The 18699-nt window shown below is 39.7% G+C and overlaps 1 protein-coding gene across 3 annotated transcripts in view; it reads right to left on the minus strand.

Annotated features, from left to right (window-relative positions):
* The window catches only part of HSD17B11 (hydroxysteroid 17-beta dehydrogenase 11), a 38000-nt gene that overhangs the window by 3817 nt on the left and 15484 nt on the right, over positions 1–18699 (minus strand). For 2 of the 3 annotated variants that reach the window (XM_045880803.3, XM_045880804.3), the window contains exons 5-6: positions 13004–13141; positions 2039–2155 (exon numbers count right to left, since the gene is read on the minus strand). In XM_045880803.3, the coding sequence (XP_045736759.1) occupies positions 2039–2155; positions 13004–13141 (255 nt within the window). The remainder of the gene's footprint in view (positions 1–2038; positions 2156–13003; positions 13142–18699) is intronic. The other variant, XM_064584768.1, reaches the window with a different exon arrangement.

Here is an 18699-nt window from a genome sequence, read left to right on the forward strand (position 1 = left end):
CTTATTGTCTCCAGGTGACAGATGAAGACACTGAGCTTCAAAGAAGTTAAACAACTCATCTTATGTTCATGTGGTGAGCAAGTCACAAACACAGCTTCATCTAACTCCAAAGCACAAACTTTGAGTCTCTATGCTAAAGGTCTAGGAAATAGAATTAATTTATTAAATCAACAAACATTTTGGTGCCCCCCCCCATGTGTCTATCAACTCTTCGAAGTACAAGCATTACATACAGTGATGAAAACAGGCGACCTTCCTTCCCTCATAGACTTACATTCTAAGGGACTGTAGTCAGAGTGCTTACTTATGAAATGTAACAAGAATAATGCTAAATACATTACACGTTTTAACTTGGTTATTCACCCAGGAAATCCTTGAGTTTTACTACCTAAACTTCTAAGGTATGTTCAACCATAGTTCCTTGCAGAATGAGCTAAAAAGGGGCTAAAAAGCCTGACATGCTTTTGATCTTTGAAGTTTTTTCAGTTCCTAGGTCAGTAATTCTCAAAGTATAATCTTGAACCAACTGCCTGTGGCAACTGCCTGTTAAAATACAGATGTCTGGGTCCCAACCAAAATATCCTATATTAAAACCTCTAGAGGTGAGATTCAAGAATCTATTTTTAAAAATTATCTCCCCAAGTGATCCTGATACCCCACCATGTAGGGACAGAGAACAAGAGGCTGGCTGGCTTCCTTCTTTCCTCCCTCCCTCCCTTCCTTCCTTCCTCCCTCCCTCCCTTCCTTCCTTTTTTCCTTTCTCCCTCCCTCCCTCCCTCCCTTCCTCCCTCCCTCCCTTCCTTCCTCCCTCCCTCCCTTCCTTTCTTCCTCCCTACCTCCCTTCCTTCTTTCTTTTCTCCCTACCTCCCTCCCTTCCTTCCTCCCTCCCTCCCTTCCTCCCTCCTTCCCTCCCGTTTTTTCCGTTCTCCCTCTCTCCCTTCCTTCCTTCTTCCCTCCCTCTTTTCCTCCCTCCCTCCCTCCCTTCCTTTGTTCCTTCCTTTCTCCCTTCCTTCTTTCCTTCCCCCCTCCCTTCCTCCCTCCCTTCTTTCCTTCCCCCCTCCCTTCCTCCCTCCCTCCCTTCCTTCTTCCCTCCCTCCCTCCCTTCCTTCCTTCCCTCCCTCTTTTAACCTAAGCCACCTCTTCACATTCCCCTCATGACCTGGACCAGCCTCACTGCTACACAGTGTTCTCATATGAATAATGAGGCAATGTGCTATCAGGAAGGTGGTTAAGCCAGTGGTTTCCAATCTTGGCTGTACATCAGAATCACTCGGAAAGTTGTATCTCTCAGAGACCAGCCCACACCTCAGGCCAATTCCAACAGTCTTGGGGAGTAGGTCCCAGGAGTTAGTATTTTGAAAACTCCCAAGTGAATTCCACTATGAACAAAGCTGAGAGCTACTACTCTAAAGAAATGCTTCTCAAATTTGAATATGCATTCAAATCACCTGTGGATCCTACAAGAATGCAAATTCTATTCAGGACATAAAGAGATTCTGTTTTTCTAACAAACTCCCAGGTGATGCTCATGCCACTGGTCCGTGCAAGTAGTAAGGCTCAAGGATCTCTAAAGTCATAGAAGATTATTTAACTATTCCTATGCTTTGATATGATTTTGCACAAAATAAGAGCTTGATGGTTATCTTTGTATATTTAGATGAATATCTAACACCTAACTATAGTCTCCTCCAATATTATTGTTCTGTGATTCCATTATGTAGTGATGCTTAAAAACTATCCTTTATAGTCATTCATCTATGAGACAAGACTTTCAGAAATATACACTTCTCTTTCTCTAAAAAGAAAACTTAAAAACTTGTGGAAATTATTCAGTTCAGTAAATGACTGCTATACAAACGTTGTTCCAAGGATTAACAAATGTGGTATTAAAAACTGATGGATTATTGAAGCCTATCGTTTTTATATACCTTAATTCCATTCAATTGTACTTTATCAAATGTCTGGTTTGAAATCTGAGTAAAAACATGTAATACATAAATCTTTATTTATAATGCTAATAAATGTAAATATCACTTACTTTTCCACCACTGTTAAAAAGCTTACAGAAAATGGAATAAAAATCATTTTCTGCTCAGTCAGGATCCCATTCATTAGCTTTTTTACCACTTCCTCAGGTTCCAGGGTGGGTCCCAAACTGAAATCAGAAGCAGTCTTTAGCAACAAAACATTTCACGGAAGCTTCTGTTTTAGTTAGGTGCTAAACAAAGAAGTTAAATTACCATAGGAATCATAACATAACGGACTTGTAGTATCTGGCCCATTATAAGTGCCCCCAAATAGTAGCTGCGTTAGCATGAATAATAACAACAACCACTTATTTAGTGCTTATCACATACTGTGCACTGTGCTAAACACGCTCCATAGGCCATCTCACTGCAGTCTTGCGACAGCCTGTGACAGAGAGACTACAGTCCCTATTTTGCAAATGAGAATTATAGATGTAGCCAGGAATAAAAAATAATTGAGCTAGATTAGGACTGACAAATTCACTTTTTTTTTTTTTTAAAGATTTTATTTTATTTATTTGAAAGAGAGAGAATGAGAGACAGCACATGAGAGGGGGGGAGGGTCAGAGGGAGAAGCAGACTCCCTGCCAAGCAGGGAGCCCGACGCGGGACTCGATCCCGGGACTCCAGGATCATGACTTGAGCCGAAGGCAGTCGCTTAACCAACTGAGCCACCCAGGCGCCCCTGACAAATTCACTTTTAAGTCTTTAGAAGTCTTGGGCGCCTGGGTGGCTCAGTCAATTGGGCATCTGTATTCAGCTCAGGTCATGGTCCCAGAGTCCTGGGATGGAGCCCCACATTGGTGGGTTCCCTGCTCAGCGGGGGCGTCTGCTTCTCCCTCTCCCTCTGCTCCTCCTCCCACTTGTGCTCGCTCTTAAATAAATAAATAAATAAATAAAATCTTAAAAACAATCTTTAGAAGTCTTGGGGGAAAAGTCAAATACCATTATACAAATTTTATTATATACTAAGTCTCTTCAGCGAACAATTTCTAAAGTGTTAGAGAAAACTAAAATATAAAAATGTGCCTGGCTCCTAGTACCCAAAATCTATAAAGAACTTATCAAACTCAAAACCAAAAGAACAAATAATCCAATCAACAAATGGGCAGAAGACATGAACAGATATTTCTCCCAAGAAGATAACCAAATGGCCAACAGACACATGAAAAACTGCTCAACACCACTTGGCATCAGGGAAATAGAAATCAAAACCTCAATGAGATACCACCTCACACCAGTTCAGAATGGCTAAAATTAACAAGTCAGGGAATGACAGATGTTGGTGAAGATGTGGAGAGAGGGGAACCCTCCTACACTTTTGGTGGGAATGCAAGCTGGTGCAGCCATTCTAGAAAACAGTATGGAGGTTCCTCAAAAAGTTGAAAATAGAGCTACTCTACAACTCAGCAATTGCACTACTGGGTATTTACCCCAAAGATACAAAGGTAGTGATCTGAAGGGGCAGCTGCACCCCAATGTTTATAGCAGCAATGTCCACAAGAGCCAAACTATGGAAAGAGCCCATATGTCCATCAACAGATGAATGGATAAAGAAGATGTGGTGTATATACACACACATACACACACACACAGTGGAATATTATGCAGCCATCAAAAAATGAAATCTTGCCATTTGCAATGATGTGGCTGAACTAGAGGGTATTATGCTAAGCGAAATAAGTCAATCAGAGAAAGACAATTATTATATGATCTCACTGATACATGGAATTTAAGAAGCAAGGCAGAGGATCATAGGGGAAGAGAGGAAAAAGTGAAACAAGATGAAACCAGAGAGGGAGACAAACCACAAGAGACTCTTAATCTTAGGAAACAACCTGAGGGTTGCTGGAGGGGAGGGGGGTGGGGGGATGGGGTAACTGGGTGATGGACACTGGGGAGGGTAAGTGCTATGGGGAGTGCTGTGAATTGTGTAAGACTGATGAATCACAGACCTGTACCCCTGAAACAAATAATACATTATATGTTAATCGAATTTAAGTTAAAAATAAAATAAAATAAAAATATTAAAAAAACAAAACCAAAAAAATGTGCCAGGCTTTAGGTCCTTCATCTCCATAGGAAACCCTTATATTTACTAGGTCTTGATTTAATTTTCAGCCTTGTTACTAGTTCTATGTTGCATCCTCACCCTGGCATATGCACTGTGGAGTAGCATGAGATCTCTAAAAGATGGCCTTTGCTATCTGCGTGTTAGAACACGTGCACTTAGGATGGTGTTACGCAAGAATTGGTCCTCAGTTTTTAACATTTTATTGATAACTTAAAAAAAAAGGTACATAATTAAATACACTCATGAAATCTGCCAACATCACCAAATATTTGAGTAACATTTTGGGGAGGCAGATTTTAAATGTGTGTGATTAGTTAAGAGAAGTGAGACAAAAAGAATTGGATGAGATTCATTAGGAACAAATATAGAATAGTTCATTCAGAAAGAAAAAAATATGCAGTAAAGTAAAATTAGGACAGTTGAGAAGTGTAGTGTTGTACTTAAAACTGAGCATGATTCATATGTGGAATATAAGAAACAGTACAGAGGATCATAGGGGAAGGGAGGGAAAACTGAATGGGAAGAAATCAGAGAGGGAGACAAACCATGAGAGACTTTTTGACTCTAGGAAACAAACTGAGGGTTGTGGAAAGGGAGGTGGGTAGGAGGATGGGGTAACTGGGTGATGGGCATTGAGCAGGGCACGTGATGTGATGAGCACTGGGTGTTATACGCAACTAATGAATCATTGAACGCTACACCAAAAACTAATGATCTGCTATATGTTGGCTAACTGAATTTAAATTTAAAAAAGTGAGCCTGGTAATTGAATATATGAAGGAGAGCAGAGTTTAAAATATATATGATACGATCTTTCATTCTCAGCATAGGGCAGTCATTTCTGAAACTACTGTGCTCTCCCGGGACCCTGAAGTATTATATAGAAAAAATGTGGAGATGCAACAGAAAAGGAAATATAATAATAAAGATGATAGCTTTTGGCCCAGAGGAGGTAAAAATGAAAGGCAATCGAAGCTTGAAGAAGACTAAGCCCTCATGTAGCCAGTGACATAAGCAGAGCACCAAGGAGGATGAGCCTAGAAACTGAAAGATGCTTGTGCCTTGAAGTGTTCAGGAGGAAATTCACCTTCTAGCACATTGCTCCCAGACTTCACTATTCCCAAGCTTCAGGAAAGCACACAAACACCTGTGTAAACAGTATAGCATACTTCTGCATCCACACTGTGGCCTTGTGAACCTACTGATCAAATAGTGTTGCACTGACTAAACTTTTCTTAGTGTACTTGATCTCTTTACCCAAAAACTTAGCCTCTGCCAAGAAATTTTCATTAAATTTAATGGCTGGCCAATACCAAGATTTTTAAAAGGCTAAAAAGAAAAGATTTCCACAAAATAATATCTTGGCAGAATGAAATCTTAGTCATTAAAATATCACTGCCCTATTCCTGACAGTCTAGTGTTAATAAGAGTTGCAAATCCTATTAAATAAATGCTCATGATGGATTTTGTAGAAACTGTCCCCAAATACTTCAGGCCTATCTGTTGGTGTGGGGAAGGAGAATGCATGTGGGGGCATAGGAATACTTAGGGACAAAGAGTATTTTCAGGTAGAAGAACTATGTTTGATTATCTAGTGACCACTTAAGTAACTGAGGAACTTTGGGGAAGGTATTTCTACTCTTTAAAGTTTAGAGGTTTTTGTTTTTGTATTTAATCTGAAAAATGGGGTTAATGCAGTGGTATGCTAGTGAATGTTTCACAACTGGCTCTCTAGCACCTGTTTTGTAGCATTTCATTTCTGTGGTGTATATACTCTCACCATTGTGGATTTCAAGCTCTCAAAACAGTGTTGCTGAATGAGTATAAGCCGGCTCCTGCATTCCACTGGTAATGTGCATGGAAGTACTTTACACAGTCATACGATACAAATGTTACTTGTTACCTTCTTATATAACATTTTCTTTTTTATAGTACTAGCCAACGAAACTAATATCTTTCTGTAGCACACATGAAAACTAAACTTTTAAAGGAAATTTAAAAAATTTTTTTTATTAACATATAATGTATTACTTGTTTCAGGGGTACAGGTCTGTGATTCAACAGTCTTACACAATTCACAGTGCTCACCAGAGCACATACCCTCCCCAGTGTCTATCACCCAGCCTCTCCATCCCTCCCACCCCCCTCCCCTCCAGCAACCCTCAGTTTGTTTCCTGAGATTAAGAGTCTCTTATGGTTTGTCTCCCTCTCTGGTTTCATCTTGTTTCATTTTTTCCTCCCTTCCCCTATGATCCTCTGTCTTGTTTCTCAAATTCCTCATATCAGTGAGATCATATGATACTTACCTTTCTCTGATTGACTTATTTCGCTTAGCATAATACCCTCTAGTTCCATACACATAGTTGTAAAGAAAATTTTTTATGTATATTTCATGTAGGAGGGTAGATATTTTAAAAGGATATTGAACAAAAATTCTTGGCTGTCCAAAAAATTTAGTCAGGACATCCAATTACACTTAATCTAATAAATTCAGATTATGCTACATTGTTGGAAATGGAAAGAGAGAACTTATGTGAGGGAAGAATATTTAATTAAAAATTGTTGATATACCTAACAAGAGAGCTCCAAAAACATGAGGCAAAAATTGACAGAATTGAAGGAAGACACAGTTTAAAAATAAGAATTGGAGACATTAACCTTACTTTCAACAATGAATTGAACAACTAGACATATTAGCAAAGAAACAGAGGACTTGAACGACAGTATAAGCCAAATGGACCAACAGCATCTATAGAACTCTTCATCCAACAATAGCAGAATTCATATTCCTCTCAAGGGCACAAAGAACATTATCAAGGTCAGACTATATGTGAAACCACAAAACAAGTCTTGTGAAATTAAAAAAAGACTAAAATCGTACAAAATATGTTCTCCAAACACAATGGAATAAAATCAGAAATCAATAACAGAAGAAAAACTGGGAAAATTCATAAATATATGGAAATTAACCAAAGGGACAAGGAAGAAATCACAGAAAATTAGGAAATACTTTGAGATGAATGAAAAAACACAACATGCCAAAATTTATGGGATGCAGCAAAAGCAATGCTCAGAGGGAAATTTACAGTTATAAATTCCTATATTTAAAAAAACCCCAAGATCTCAAATCCATAACCTAACTTTTCACCTTAATAAACTAAAAAAAGAAGAACTAAATGTAAAGTAAGCAAAATGAAAGAAATCATGATTAGAGCAAAGATAAATGACATGGAGAACAGATTACAATAGGAAAGAATCAATGAAGGGGCGCCTGGGTGGTTCAGTTGGTTAAGTGTCTGCCTTCGGCTCAGGTCATGATCTCAGGGTCCTGGGATCGAGCCCTGCATCAGGCTCCCTGCTTGGCAGGGAAGCCTGCTTCTCCCTCTCCCACTCCCCCTGCTTGTGTTCCCTCTCTTGCTGTGTCTCTCTCTGTCAAATAAATAAATAAAATCTTAAAATAAATAAAGAAAAAAAGAAAAAAAATCAATGAAGCCAAAAGTTGGCTCTTTGAAAAGATCAACAAAATTGACAAACTTTTAGCTAGAATGACCAAGAGAGAAGACAAATTATGAAAATGAGGACATTGCTGCCAACCTTACAGACATAAAGGGGTTATAAAAGAATACTATGAACAACTATATGCCAACAATTAGATGACCTAGAAGAAGTGTACAAATTCCTAGAAACACACGAAGCAATAAAACTGATTTCAAGAAAAAATATAAAATCTGAGTAGACCTTTAACAACCGATTGAATCAGTAACCAAAAATCCCAGCAAAGAAAAACCCAGGACCAGATGGCTTCATGAAAAACTACTCAATGTTTAAAGAATTAACACCAGTCCTTTTTAAAGTTCTTTAAAAAATACAACTCTTCCTAGCTCAGTCCACAAGCCAGAATTACCCTGTAACTAAAGCCGGACTAAGATATCACTAGAAAACTAAATAACAATATCTCTTATGAATATAGATATAAATATCCTCAACAAAATCCAGCATCAAACCAAATGCAGCATAATAGTAAAAGGATTATAAGGGTGCCTGGGTGGCTCAGTCGGTTAAGCGTCTGCCTTCAGCTCAGGTCATAATCCTGGAGTCCCAGGATCAATCCCCATGTCAGGCTCCCTGCTCAGTGGGGAGTCTGCTTCTCCCTTTCACTCTGCCCCTCCCTGCTTGTGTTCTCTCTCTGGCTCATTCCCTCTCAAATAAATAAAATCAGTAAAAAAAAAAAAAAAAAAAAAGGATTATATACAATGGACAAGTGAGATTTATTGCAAGAATGCAAGGTGGGGGGCATCTGGGTGGCTTGGTTGGTTAAGCATCCAATTCTTGGTTTCAGCTGAGCTCATGATCTCAGGGTTGTGAGATTACACCCCTCATCGGGCTTGGTGAGGAGTCTGCTTGAGATTCTCTCCCTCTCCCTCTGCCCCTCCCCCCTGCTCCTCTCTCTCTCTCTCTCAAATAAAACAAATAAATAAAAAGAACACACAAAAAAACCTCCAAGAATGCTAAGTGGTTTACCATATAATCAATCATTATAATATATCCTGTGAAAAGCCCCACATGACCATCTCAATAGGCACAGAGAAAGCATTTGACACAACCCAACATACTTTCATGGGGAAAAAAAAAAGCACTCAACAAACTCGGAACAGGAGGGAACTTCCTTAAGCTGATTTCACAAGCACTTGTATGATGTAGCTTGATTTCTATAAGCAGAGTGGAGTAAAGAAAGTAACAGGACTTATTAAATATGAAAAGATTATTGTCAGCCTTTCTAATAATCAAAAATATATTAATATAACACAGTACTTTTCCCCCCCATCATATTGACAAAGATTAAACGTGTGCTACTATTCAAAGCTGGCAAAGGTAAGGGGAATGGGTACTTTATACTCCACTGGTTGGCAGGATAAATCAGGACAATCCTTCTGGAGGGCAATCTAATAAATCTTTCAAAAGTAATTAAGTTCCTACTCTTCTATCCAGCAATTCCATTTCAAAAAAAAATCATAACAAAATGGTTAGAAAAGTGAGCAAAGATACATATGCACATACACATAAATACACAAGCACCCCAATTATTTTTTAATTGTCACTAGCAGAGCTTTGCCAGAAGAGGGCACTCTTGCCCACAAGGAAGGTTAGTTTGTGCAGCCTTGTCCTGGGGGCAAGGTTAAAAAATTCAAGTACAGGGTGCCTGGGTGGCTCAGTCGGTTAAGCGTCTGCCCTCAGCTTGGGTCATGGTCCCAGGGTCCTGGGATCGAGCCCTGCATCAGGCTCCCTTTTCCGTGGGAAGCCTGCCTCTCCCTCTCCCACTCCCCCTGCTTGTGTTCCCTCTCTCGCTGTGTCTCTCTGTCAAATAAATAAATAAAATCTTAAAAAAAAATTCAATTAGAATTTTTAAAAAATACGGTGTCTGTTTTTAACTGCTAAAAGAGAGTCTGGGTGAAAAAACTGACTCAAATATATTATATCAGGGTCCAGTGAGGGTTTTCCTCCTGAAAATAATGGGAGGAAATTGGCAAATCTTATCCTTGAGGATGGAATTCACCTCTTCCTTTGACACTTCCTTTTAATTTTAATGGACTCTTTAAAAATATATATATATATTTTTATTGAGATATAATCAACACATCACCTAACACATGTAAGTTTAAGGTGTATGATGTGCTGATTTGATACATTTATATATTGCGATATGATTACCATGGAATGAGCTAACACCTCTACCACATGACTGTGTGTGTGTGTGTGTGTATGTGTGATAGGAACAATTAAGATCTAGCCTCTTAGCAACTTTGATGTTTATAATATAGTACTGCTGTCTACAATCACTATGCTGCATATTAGAACTCCAGAAGTTATTTATCCACTGGTTGCAAGTTCATGCCCTGAAATGACTATCTCCCCAGTGCTCCCATCCCCGACCTCTGGTAACTACCATTCTACTCTGTGTTTTTATCAGTCCAGCTTTTTCAGATTCCCCACATAAGTGAGATCATATAGTACTTGTTTTGACAGGTTAGTGAAGTTTTATCCTCTTCCTACTCCTCCTGGTCAGCTCTACTACTCAGGCCCCCAAATTAATTTGTCCTTTGTGTTCTCTCTTCAGGGTTCAATTAGGGTTTACTTGATTAATACAGATGAATTAAAACACTGGCCTTCTAAAGTAAATATGTCCGCTTCTGTTTTCTAACAAAATTGTATCTTAAAAATAGGCTCTTGGGCACCTGAGTGGCACAGTCAGTTGGGCGTCCAACTCTTGGTTTTGGCTCAGGTTGTGATCTCAGGGTCATGGGATCAAGCCCCGAGTTGGGCTCTGCACTCAGCCTGGAGTCTGCTTGGGTTTCTCTCTCCTTCTCCCGCTGCCCCTCCCCCTGTGTGCTCTCTAAAATAAATAGATAAATTAAAAAAAAAAATAGGCTCTTGGACAATTTGATAGATTCTTCAGGGGGCTTGAGATCTTTGGACAGCTACCAAATTTCTACCTGATGTTGGCTTTCTACTCTGTCGACCTGTGGGTAGACATATTTAGGTTAAGATGTATTTAAATAGAATCTGCTATTTTCCCAAAGGGCCACAATGAATATTCTTTATTAACATAAAATATATTTTCACCAAAGGCAGATAAATGGGGGAAAAGAGGGAGAAAATTTGAGGAGACAGAATAAAACTTAAAAATTGAATCTTAACAGTGTAATAGATAATCCAAAAGTAAATCCAAGTAAATATGCAGATTATAAAGATGACATTTCAAAGCAGTGAAGGAAATGATGTACTATTTAATAAATAATGCAAAATAACTTATTAACTATTTGGGGAAAACAATTAAGCATTACCGGACCTTCTTTCTTTCTTTTTTTTTTTTTTAAAGATTTTATTTATTTATTTGAGAGAGAGAGAATGAGAGAGAGCACATGAGAGGGGGGAGGGTCAGAGGGAGAAGCAGACTCCCTGCCGAGCAGGGAGCCCGATGCGGGACTCAATCCAGGGACTCCAGGATCATGACCTGAGCCGAAGGCAGTCGCTTAACCAACTGAGCCACCCAGGCACCCTACCGGACCTTATTTCTTAAAGTAAATTAAATCTAAATGTGAAATGCAACCATAAAAGTACTAGAAAAACAATATAGGTAGATACTTTCATAAGCTTGGGGTGAAAAAGACCTTCAAAAAAACCTCGCAGAAACTCAAGGCCATGAAGGGAAAAAAAATGAGAAATTTTAATGTAAAACTAAATAAAAATAAGTTTAACAGCAAATAGTCAGCTGGGGAAAAATATATGCAACATCTATGACATATAAAAGGGTGTCTTAAACATACAACGAACACCTAGATACCAATTTTAAAACTCGATAGCTCAGTAGAAAAGATGAGCAGAGGCCATGAAACAGGCAATTCACAAAAGAAGTCAAACTACCCAAAAACATAAGAAAACACTTTGATCTAGCTACTGGGTCATCAGAAAATAAGTGTCTGCCTTCGGCTCAGGTCATGGTCCCAGGGTCCTGGGATCAAACCCCGCATCAGGCTCCCTGCTCAGCGGGGAGCCTGCTTCTCCCTCTCCCTCTCCCACTCCCCCTGCTTGTGTTCCCTCTCTCACTGTGTCTCTCTCTGTCAAATAAATAAATAAAATCTTTAAAAATAATAAAATAAAATAAAATAAAATAAAATAAAATCTACCTGAAGGAGATGGTACCAAAATGTGAAAATGTGTGTGCACTAGGATGTTCATTACAGCTGTGCCAGGGAAAAAAAAAAGTTGTGCCAGTAGACACAACTGTTCAGACTAAGTAATCAATAGAATTTATGATAAAACTCTATTTACTGACAGGAAATGATGTCCACAACATAATACTGAGCGAAATAAGTACCTGACTTACAGCCTCCAGAACCCCAGGTGTTATATATGCCAGTTACATAAAATTCAGACATTTAAGCAGTACACAGAGAGATGTCTTGAACAATGTTCATCAAAATGTTAAGAGTAGTCTGCATTGGATAGAGGGTTTCAAGGAAACTCAAAAAGAAACTTTCTTACTTATTTGTAATTTTCTATATATTGGAATTTTTCAAAAAGTATGTATCGTGTTTACAAAGACATTAAAATTATTCTCAAAGAGAAGAAACGTTAAAAGTTAACCTCAGAACTGATCCTTGATAGTTGTATTTATTTATTTATTTTTTAGAGAGGGAGAGGTGTTGGGGGAGGGGCAGAGGCAGAGGGAGACAGAATCCTAAGCAGGTTCCATGCCCAGCTCAGAGCCCCATGCAGGGCTCGATCCCACAACCCTGAGATCATGACCTGAGCTGAATTCAAGAGTCAGACGCTTAACCGACTGAGCCACCCAGGTGCCCCTTTACTTTTGTTTTTTAACCAAGTAAAGACTGGTACTCATTTTGGGGGATAACCTCTAGATTACCAAAGGAAGGTGTTTTTCACACTGTGGTCCTGGGTTATCTGTATCTGAACTGCCAATGGTGCTTGTTAAACAGAGCCCCAAGGCCCCTTCCCCCACCACCACCCTATCCCGGCCAGACCCAAACAATCAACATCTCTGGGTGGGACCCCTACGTGGTTCCCAAGCACTCCTGATGAAATGTATGTATACTTAAGTCAGAGAACCATGGCCCAGGAAAAGGAAAGAAAGGAGGATTAGCAAGTTCACCTGAGTTAACTCATATTTATGTTTATATACATTCTTTCCCATTCTTTGTCTCTCCACCTGTTTCCCCACACTCCACAGGAGCTGAAATTGAGATGAGCTAAGGGCATTGAATATCAGGTGTTTGAAGGATTAAACTATTTAAGAAAAATAGTTTTTTTTTTATCAGCCACAGAATGGCTGATATTCATAGTAATCACCAACCCTTTTGTCTTCCTTTCTGTCTCAACTTACGCAGTGCTTGGGTTTTTGATGAAGCCAGTGTTTATGAAATTAGGGCAGACACATGTTGTTTTGATGCCAGTTCTTTCTAAGGCAGCCAGTTCTTCAGTTAAAGCTTTATGAAATCCAACAGCAGCAAACTTGCTTGAACTGAAAATAAACAGAGAGAGGTCACAAAGTAATTCCAGAAAGCTGCTGCATCTGCTTATTTCAGATGTCTGTTTTCCCTACTTAAGTGTGGTCCTGTGCCGAGCCTCATGGCCATCAGATGAGTCTCAGGGTCCAGCCCAGACCTATTGAATCAGAATGTGCATTATAGACCCTCAGGTAAATTCATAGGCATTAAAGTCTAAGAAGCAGGGTGCCTGGGTGGCTTAGTCGGTTAAGCATCCGTCTCTTGGTTTTGGCTCAGGTCATGATCTCAGGGTCAGGAGATCAAGCCCAGGTAGGGCTCCGTGCTCAGTGGGGAGCTTGCTTGGGGTACTCCCTTTCCCTCTCCCTCTGTCCCTCCCTGCTTGTGTGCAAGCACGAGTGATCTCTCTCTGTCTCAAAAATAAATCTATCCTTAAAGTTTGAGAAGCATTGGCACAGAACACTTACTACATCCCAACATCACCTACTAAAGTGAGAACTGAGTAGGTTCAAAGGTCTTGCTAGGAAAATTGGCCAATGGGGCGCCTGGGTGGCTCAGTCGGTTAAGCATCTGCCTTCGGCTCAGGTCATGATCCCAGGGTCCTGGGACCTAGCCCCAAGTCAGGCTCCCTGCTCAGCGGGGAGCCTGCTTCTCCCTCTCCTTCTGCCTACCTGTCTGTCTGCCTACTGTGATCTCTCTCTCTCTCTGTCAAATAAATAAATAAAATCTTGGGGCGCCTGGGTGGCTCAGTCGTTAGGCGCCTGCCTTCGGCTCAGGTCATGGTCCCAGGGTCCTGGGATCGAGCCCCACATCGGGCTCCCTGCTCGGCAGGAAGCCTGCTTCTCCCTCTCCCACTCCCCCTGCTTGTGTTCCCTCTCTCACTGTGTCTCTCTCTGTCAAATAAATAAATAAAATCTTTAAAAAAAAAAAAATCTTAAAAAAAAAAATTTGGCGACGTGTTTGTTTTTGCTGTTGTTGTTTCCGTAAGATTTAATGTCACTAGAGCCTGTTAACTATCTAATATATCCAGGAATTCCTGGGAAAATTCTCCTGGACAAGTCCTATTTTTCCCTTTAAGTCTCAGCTTCATTTCCTCAAAGAGGACTCCCCTGACCCCTAGTCTAAACTATTTCCCCATTATATAGTAATCTTCAGTTTTTCATGATAGCCTGTTTAGGATTTGTGATTAAATATTCATTGGGGTGATTTTTTTTTTTTTTTACATCTGTCCCTCATACTTTTACTATAAGTTTTGTGACTATTTTGGTTTCCAGTAAATCCCAAGGGCCTAGCAGTGCTTGGCTTATAATAGCTGCTCAATATTTGTCAAATGAATGAATCAAAATGCATAACTATTCTTATTGTCACAGCTCCTTCATTTGGCAAGAGAAGGAAAATCATATTCTAAGCAGATATTATTTTTCTAATTAGGTATTTAAAAAAATACCTTTATTGAGAAATAAATTCATGTGTCATAATTCACCCATTTGAAGTGTACAAGTCAATGATTTTTGGAATATTACATTATTAATTTTTAAAAATTGTGTGAGAATATTTATAACAAAATTTGCCATTTTAACCATTTTTAAGTGTGCAGTTCGGTGCCATTAATTACCAGATTATTTTTCTTTAAGTCTGTATTTATTAGCAATTATACAAAGTAGTTGTAAATTCTTGCCAATTAACCTGTGCTTTGGAAAATACAAACCTGTGGAAAGTTCTCTCAACTTTTTTTTTTTAAAGCTTACACATACACTGAAGGCTTAAAAGATTGCTAAATTTACTTACGTAAAATGTAAATCTTACCTTGAAAAATGACACAAAAATAATCATATGTAAAATTGATCACTACATGTCAGACACTGTCCTCAGTTATTCAGATGTATTATTGCATTTAATCCTCACAACGACTCTGCAATAGATGTTACTATGATCCCCACTTACCAAAAGGACACTGAGGCACTGGGGTGGGGGCAGTTGGTTTACAATCTCCTTGGGAGCTTGCTGGGTATAATCTAAAGCTGCCCCCTGCTGCACATACAGGGCAGGGAGGCCAAAGAAACACAGACCACTCAAGATTGGTAGGTGGCAGGTTTAATAAGCAAGGGAACTTGGGAGGCTTGTCTTGGGCAGACATAAGGTGAGTAGATCTCCACACCCACCTGCCAGAATCTTAAAAAGTTTATATAGAGGCCTTAATTGGGTTCAGTCACATATACCATCCAGATAGTCTCGACACCACATTTCTTTTTTTTTTTTTTAAGATTTTATTTATTTAGGGCGCCTGGGTGGCTCAGTTGGTTAAGCGACTGCCTTCGGCTCAGGTCATGATCCCGGAGTCCTGGGATTGAGTCCCGCATCGGGCTCCCGGCTCAGCGGGGAGCCTGCTTCTCCCTCTGACCCTATCCCCTCATGCTGTTTCTCGCTCTCTCTCTAATAAATAAATAAATAAAATCTTAAAAAAAAAAAGATTTTATTTATTTATTTGCCAGTGAGTGAGAAAGACAGAGAGAGAGAGCAAGAGCACAAGCAGGGGAAGCACCCAGCAGAGGGAGAAGCAGGCTCCCCACTGAGCAAGGAGCCCGATGCAGGGCTCGATCCCAGGATCTCAGGATCCCAGGACCTGAGCCGAAGGCAGGCGCTTAACCAACTGAGCCACCCAGGCATCCCTCGACACCACATTTCTATATCAAGGCTGTGTCCCTGGGGCAGCTTTTGGGAATGGGGAAGGCAGTCAGATACCACATTCCAAGGACAGGGCAGTGGGGAGGAGCCTCCAATTGCCTAGGTCCAGCTCACAGGTCATGTCTTCTGGATGCCTTCCCCCTACAGAGTTATAGGGCTTGCCCAGACACACAAAACGAAGTGGTAGAATCAGGCTTTAAATTAGGGCAATAAACCAGGCTTCTATATGGTATACTCTAAACTTTATTTGCTCCCAACCAAGTTGAGAGGCAAATGACAAACTGGTAAAGCAGTTGCAATATTTAAGCCGTGGGTAGGCATTAATATAGGGCAACTTTTTTTTTTTTAAAGATTTTAATTTGACAGAGAGAGACACAGCGAGAGAGGGAACACAAGCAGGGGGAGTGGGAGAGGGAGAAGCAGGCTTCCCGCCAAGCAGGGAGCCCAATGCGGGGCGTGATCCCAGGACCCCAGGATCATGACCTGAGCCGAAGGCAGACGCTTAACGACTGAGCCACTCAGGCGTATAGGGCAACTTTTTTAAATAAATAAGACAATACTCCAATGGAGAAATGGCTAAAGGACATTAGCAGAAAATTCACAATATAAAAATACCAATGGGTATATGCATCCAAAAATGTGTTATTCCAGGAATAAAATAAATACAAACTAAAACAAGATGGAATTTTTGCTTAGCAATAATGGTGAGGATATGAGGAAATTTTTATTTGAGTTGCTTTTCAACGTACAGAATGTTTTCATTTTAAATCACTGAACTGGGAATCTTTTCTCTTTAAGCCTTCAATATATGTCTAAGCTTAAAAAAAAAAAAAAAGAATGAGAGAGAACTTTCCACAGCTTACTAGTTTCCAAAGCACAGGTTAATTGGCAGCGTTTTCTGGAAGGCAATTTGGCAAAAGGTATCAAATTCATTCAAAATATGCCATGCTCTTAGATCCAGTCATTCCTCTTATAAGTATTTATCCCAAAGAAATAATCAATCATGTTTCTAAAGACTTATATTCAAGGTTAGCCCAATGAAGGCCAATAGTTGGAAACAATTTTAAATGCCTGGAGTGGACAGCTGTTGTTTTTGCCCTTTGGCCTTCCTATTTCCTTATTCTGGTGACGTCACGCAGGTGGCACCCTGTACAGTGGCTGGATCCAGCTAGTTGGAGTGACCTCTGGAGCTAGATAGAGCGTTTGAAGGCAGTACTGGAAAATCATGGCTTTTCCCCTACCTGCTGGTTATTGGGGGACATTACTCGGGAACTGCTGGTAGCTACCTCACCAACAGACAGAGGCAAAGAGCCTGCCTGAGAGTTTTAACTACAGAGCTAAACAATTCCTCTTTTGGTCCCAGGCAGTTTAAGTGTCGTGTTCCTTGCAGCCGAAAGAGTCCTGACAAATGAACTGTGCAAAAATAATGGATAAATTGCATAAACGGTGGCACATGTGCCGCGGCATACCATGCAAAAAATGAAAATGATATTGCGCATATATGTATTAACGTGCAAAATGTTCATTTAAAATTTTAAAAAGCCAAGATTATGTAGGCAGATTTTTTTCAATGCTTGACTATATAACTGTACTGAAAGTGTCCTAAATTATAACAAATGCTAACCACGAGTATTTCTGCATGGTAAGATTATCGGTAATTTTTTTTTCTTTTACTAAACTGTATTTTCTGATTTTTCTTAAGTGAACTAAAAGTACACAAATATATTAAAGCTCAGAGTTAATAATGTTGAATGTATTAAAAGAACTCTGTTTTTGAACTTCAGGGTAAATTTATTTTTAGACCTATGTATAAATGAAAGCTAAAAGTGAGTGGATTTTTTTCCTGCACTTTGTAACATTACATCAAATTTCTTATTATTAGTAACATGAATTAATATTTCTTATCCCAATCATTCTTTTTTTTTTTTAAAGATTTTATTTATTTATTTGAGACAGAGAGAATGAGAGAGAGAGCACATGAGAGGGGGGAGGGTCAGAGGGAGAAGCAGGCTCCCTGCCGAGCAGGGAGCCCGATGTGGGACTCGATCCAGGGACTCCAGGATCATGACCTGAGCCGAAAGCAGTCGCCCAACCAACTGAGCCACCCAGGCGCCCCCCAATTATTCTTTTAAATAACATTTCATTATAAGCTAGTAAAGATCAGGACTTGATTTTGCCACGTCTTCCCATACTGGTGACTTTCATGCTTATAAATTGGCTCTTCAAGTTGACAAGAGATATTAGCCAGAGTTTCATGGTACTTTTAAATATTTTCTTTTAAAAACCAAGATACTTTTGGGGATGCCTGGGTGGCTCAGTTGGTTAAGCGTCTGCCTTCGGCTCAGGTCATGATCCCAGGGTCCTGGGATCAAGTCTTGCATCAGGCTCCTTGCTCAGCAGGGAGCCTGCATCTACCTCTGCCTGCCTCTCTCTCTCTCTCTGACAAATAAATAAATAAAATCTTAAAAAAAAAATCAAGATACTTTTGGACAAAATACTTAGCAAGCAGCAAAAATCATTTTAGAATAGAATTAAAAGGTGAACATCTCTCACCGTGAATCCAGTTCTTTGATCTTGGATTTTTCACATTAATCATTTAAAACTGGTGAACTGTAACTTCAAAATAAATTGAAACATTTTTTTCCAATATAGGTGACTGGAGCTCTAATAAATTCTTTTGCTGTGGCTTAGCAACTCAGGCCAGTGGCAGATAAAGGTTCGATTACACAGAAAAGAACCGGGTAATTCCAGACCCCCTCTCATTTCATTTCAACATTGGGGAGCCAGAGCATATGGGATTAGTTCCACCGAGGCAAAGCATTCTGGAAGCTAAAATGACAGGCAGGACTTTGCTATTTTGTGTGATTACTGGAAAGTAGAATTGGAATGT

Source organism: Mirounga angustirostris, unplaced genomic scaffold, assembly GCF_029215605.1.
Source record: "Mirounga angustirostris isolate CCGP_5_RB_7025 unplaced genomic scaffold, mMirAng1.0.hap1 SCAF_2, whole genome shotgun sequence".
Taxonomy (NCBI): domain Eukaryota; kingdom Metazoa; phylum Chordata; class Mammalia; order Carnivora; family Phocidae; genus Mirounga; species Mirounga angustirostris.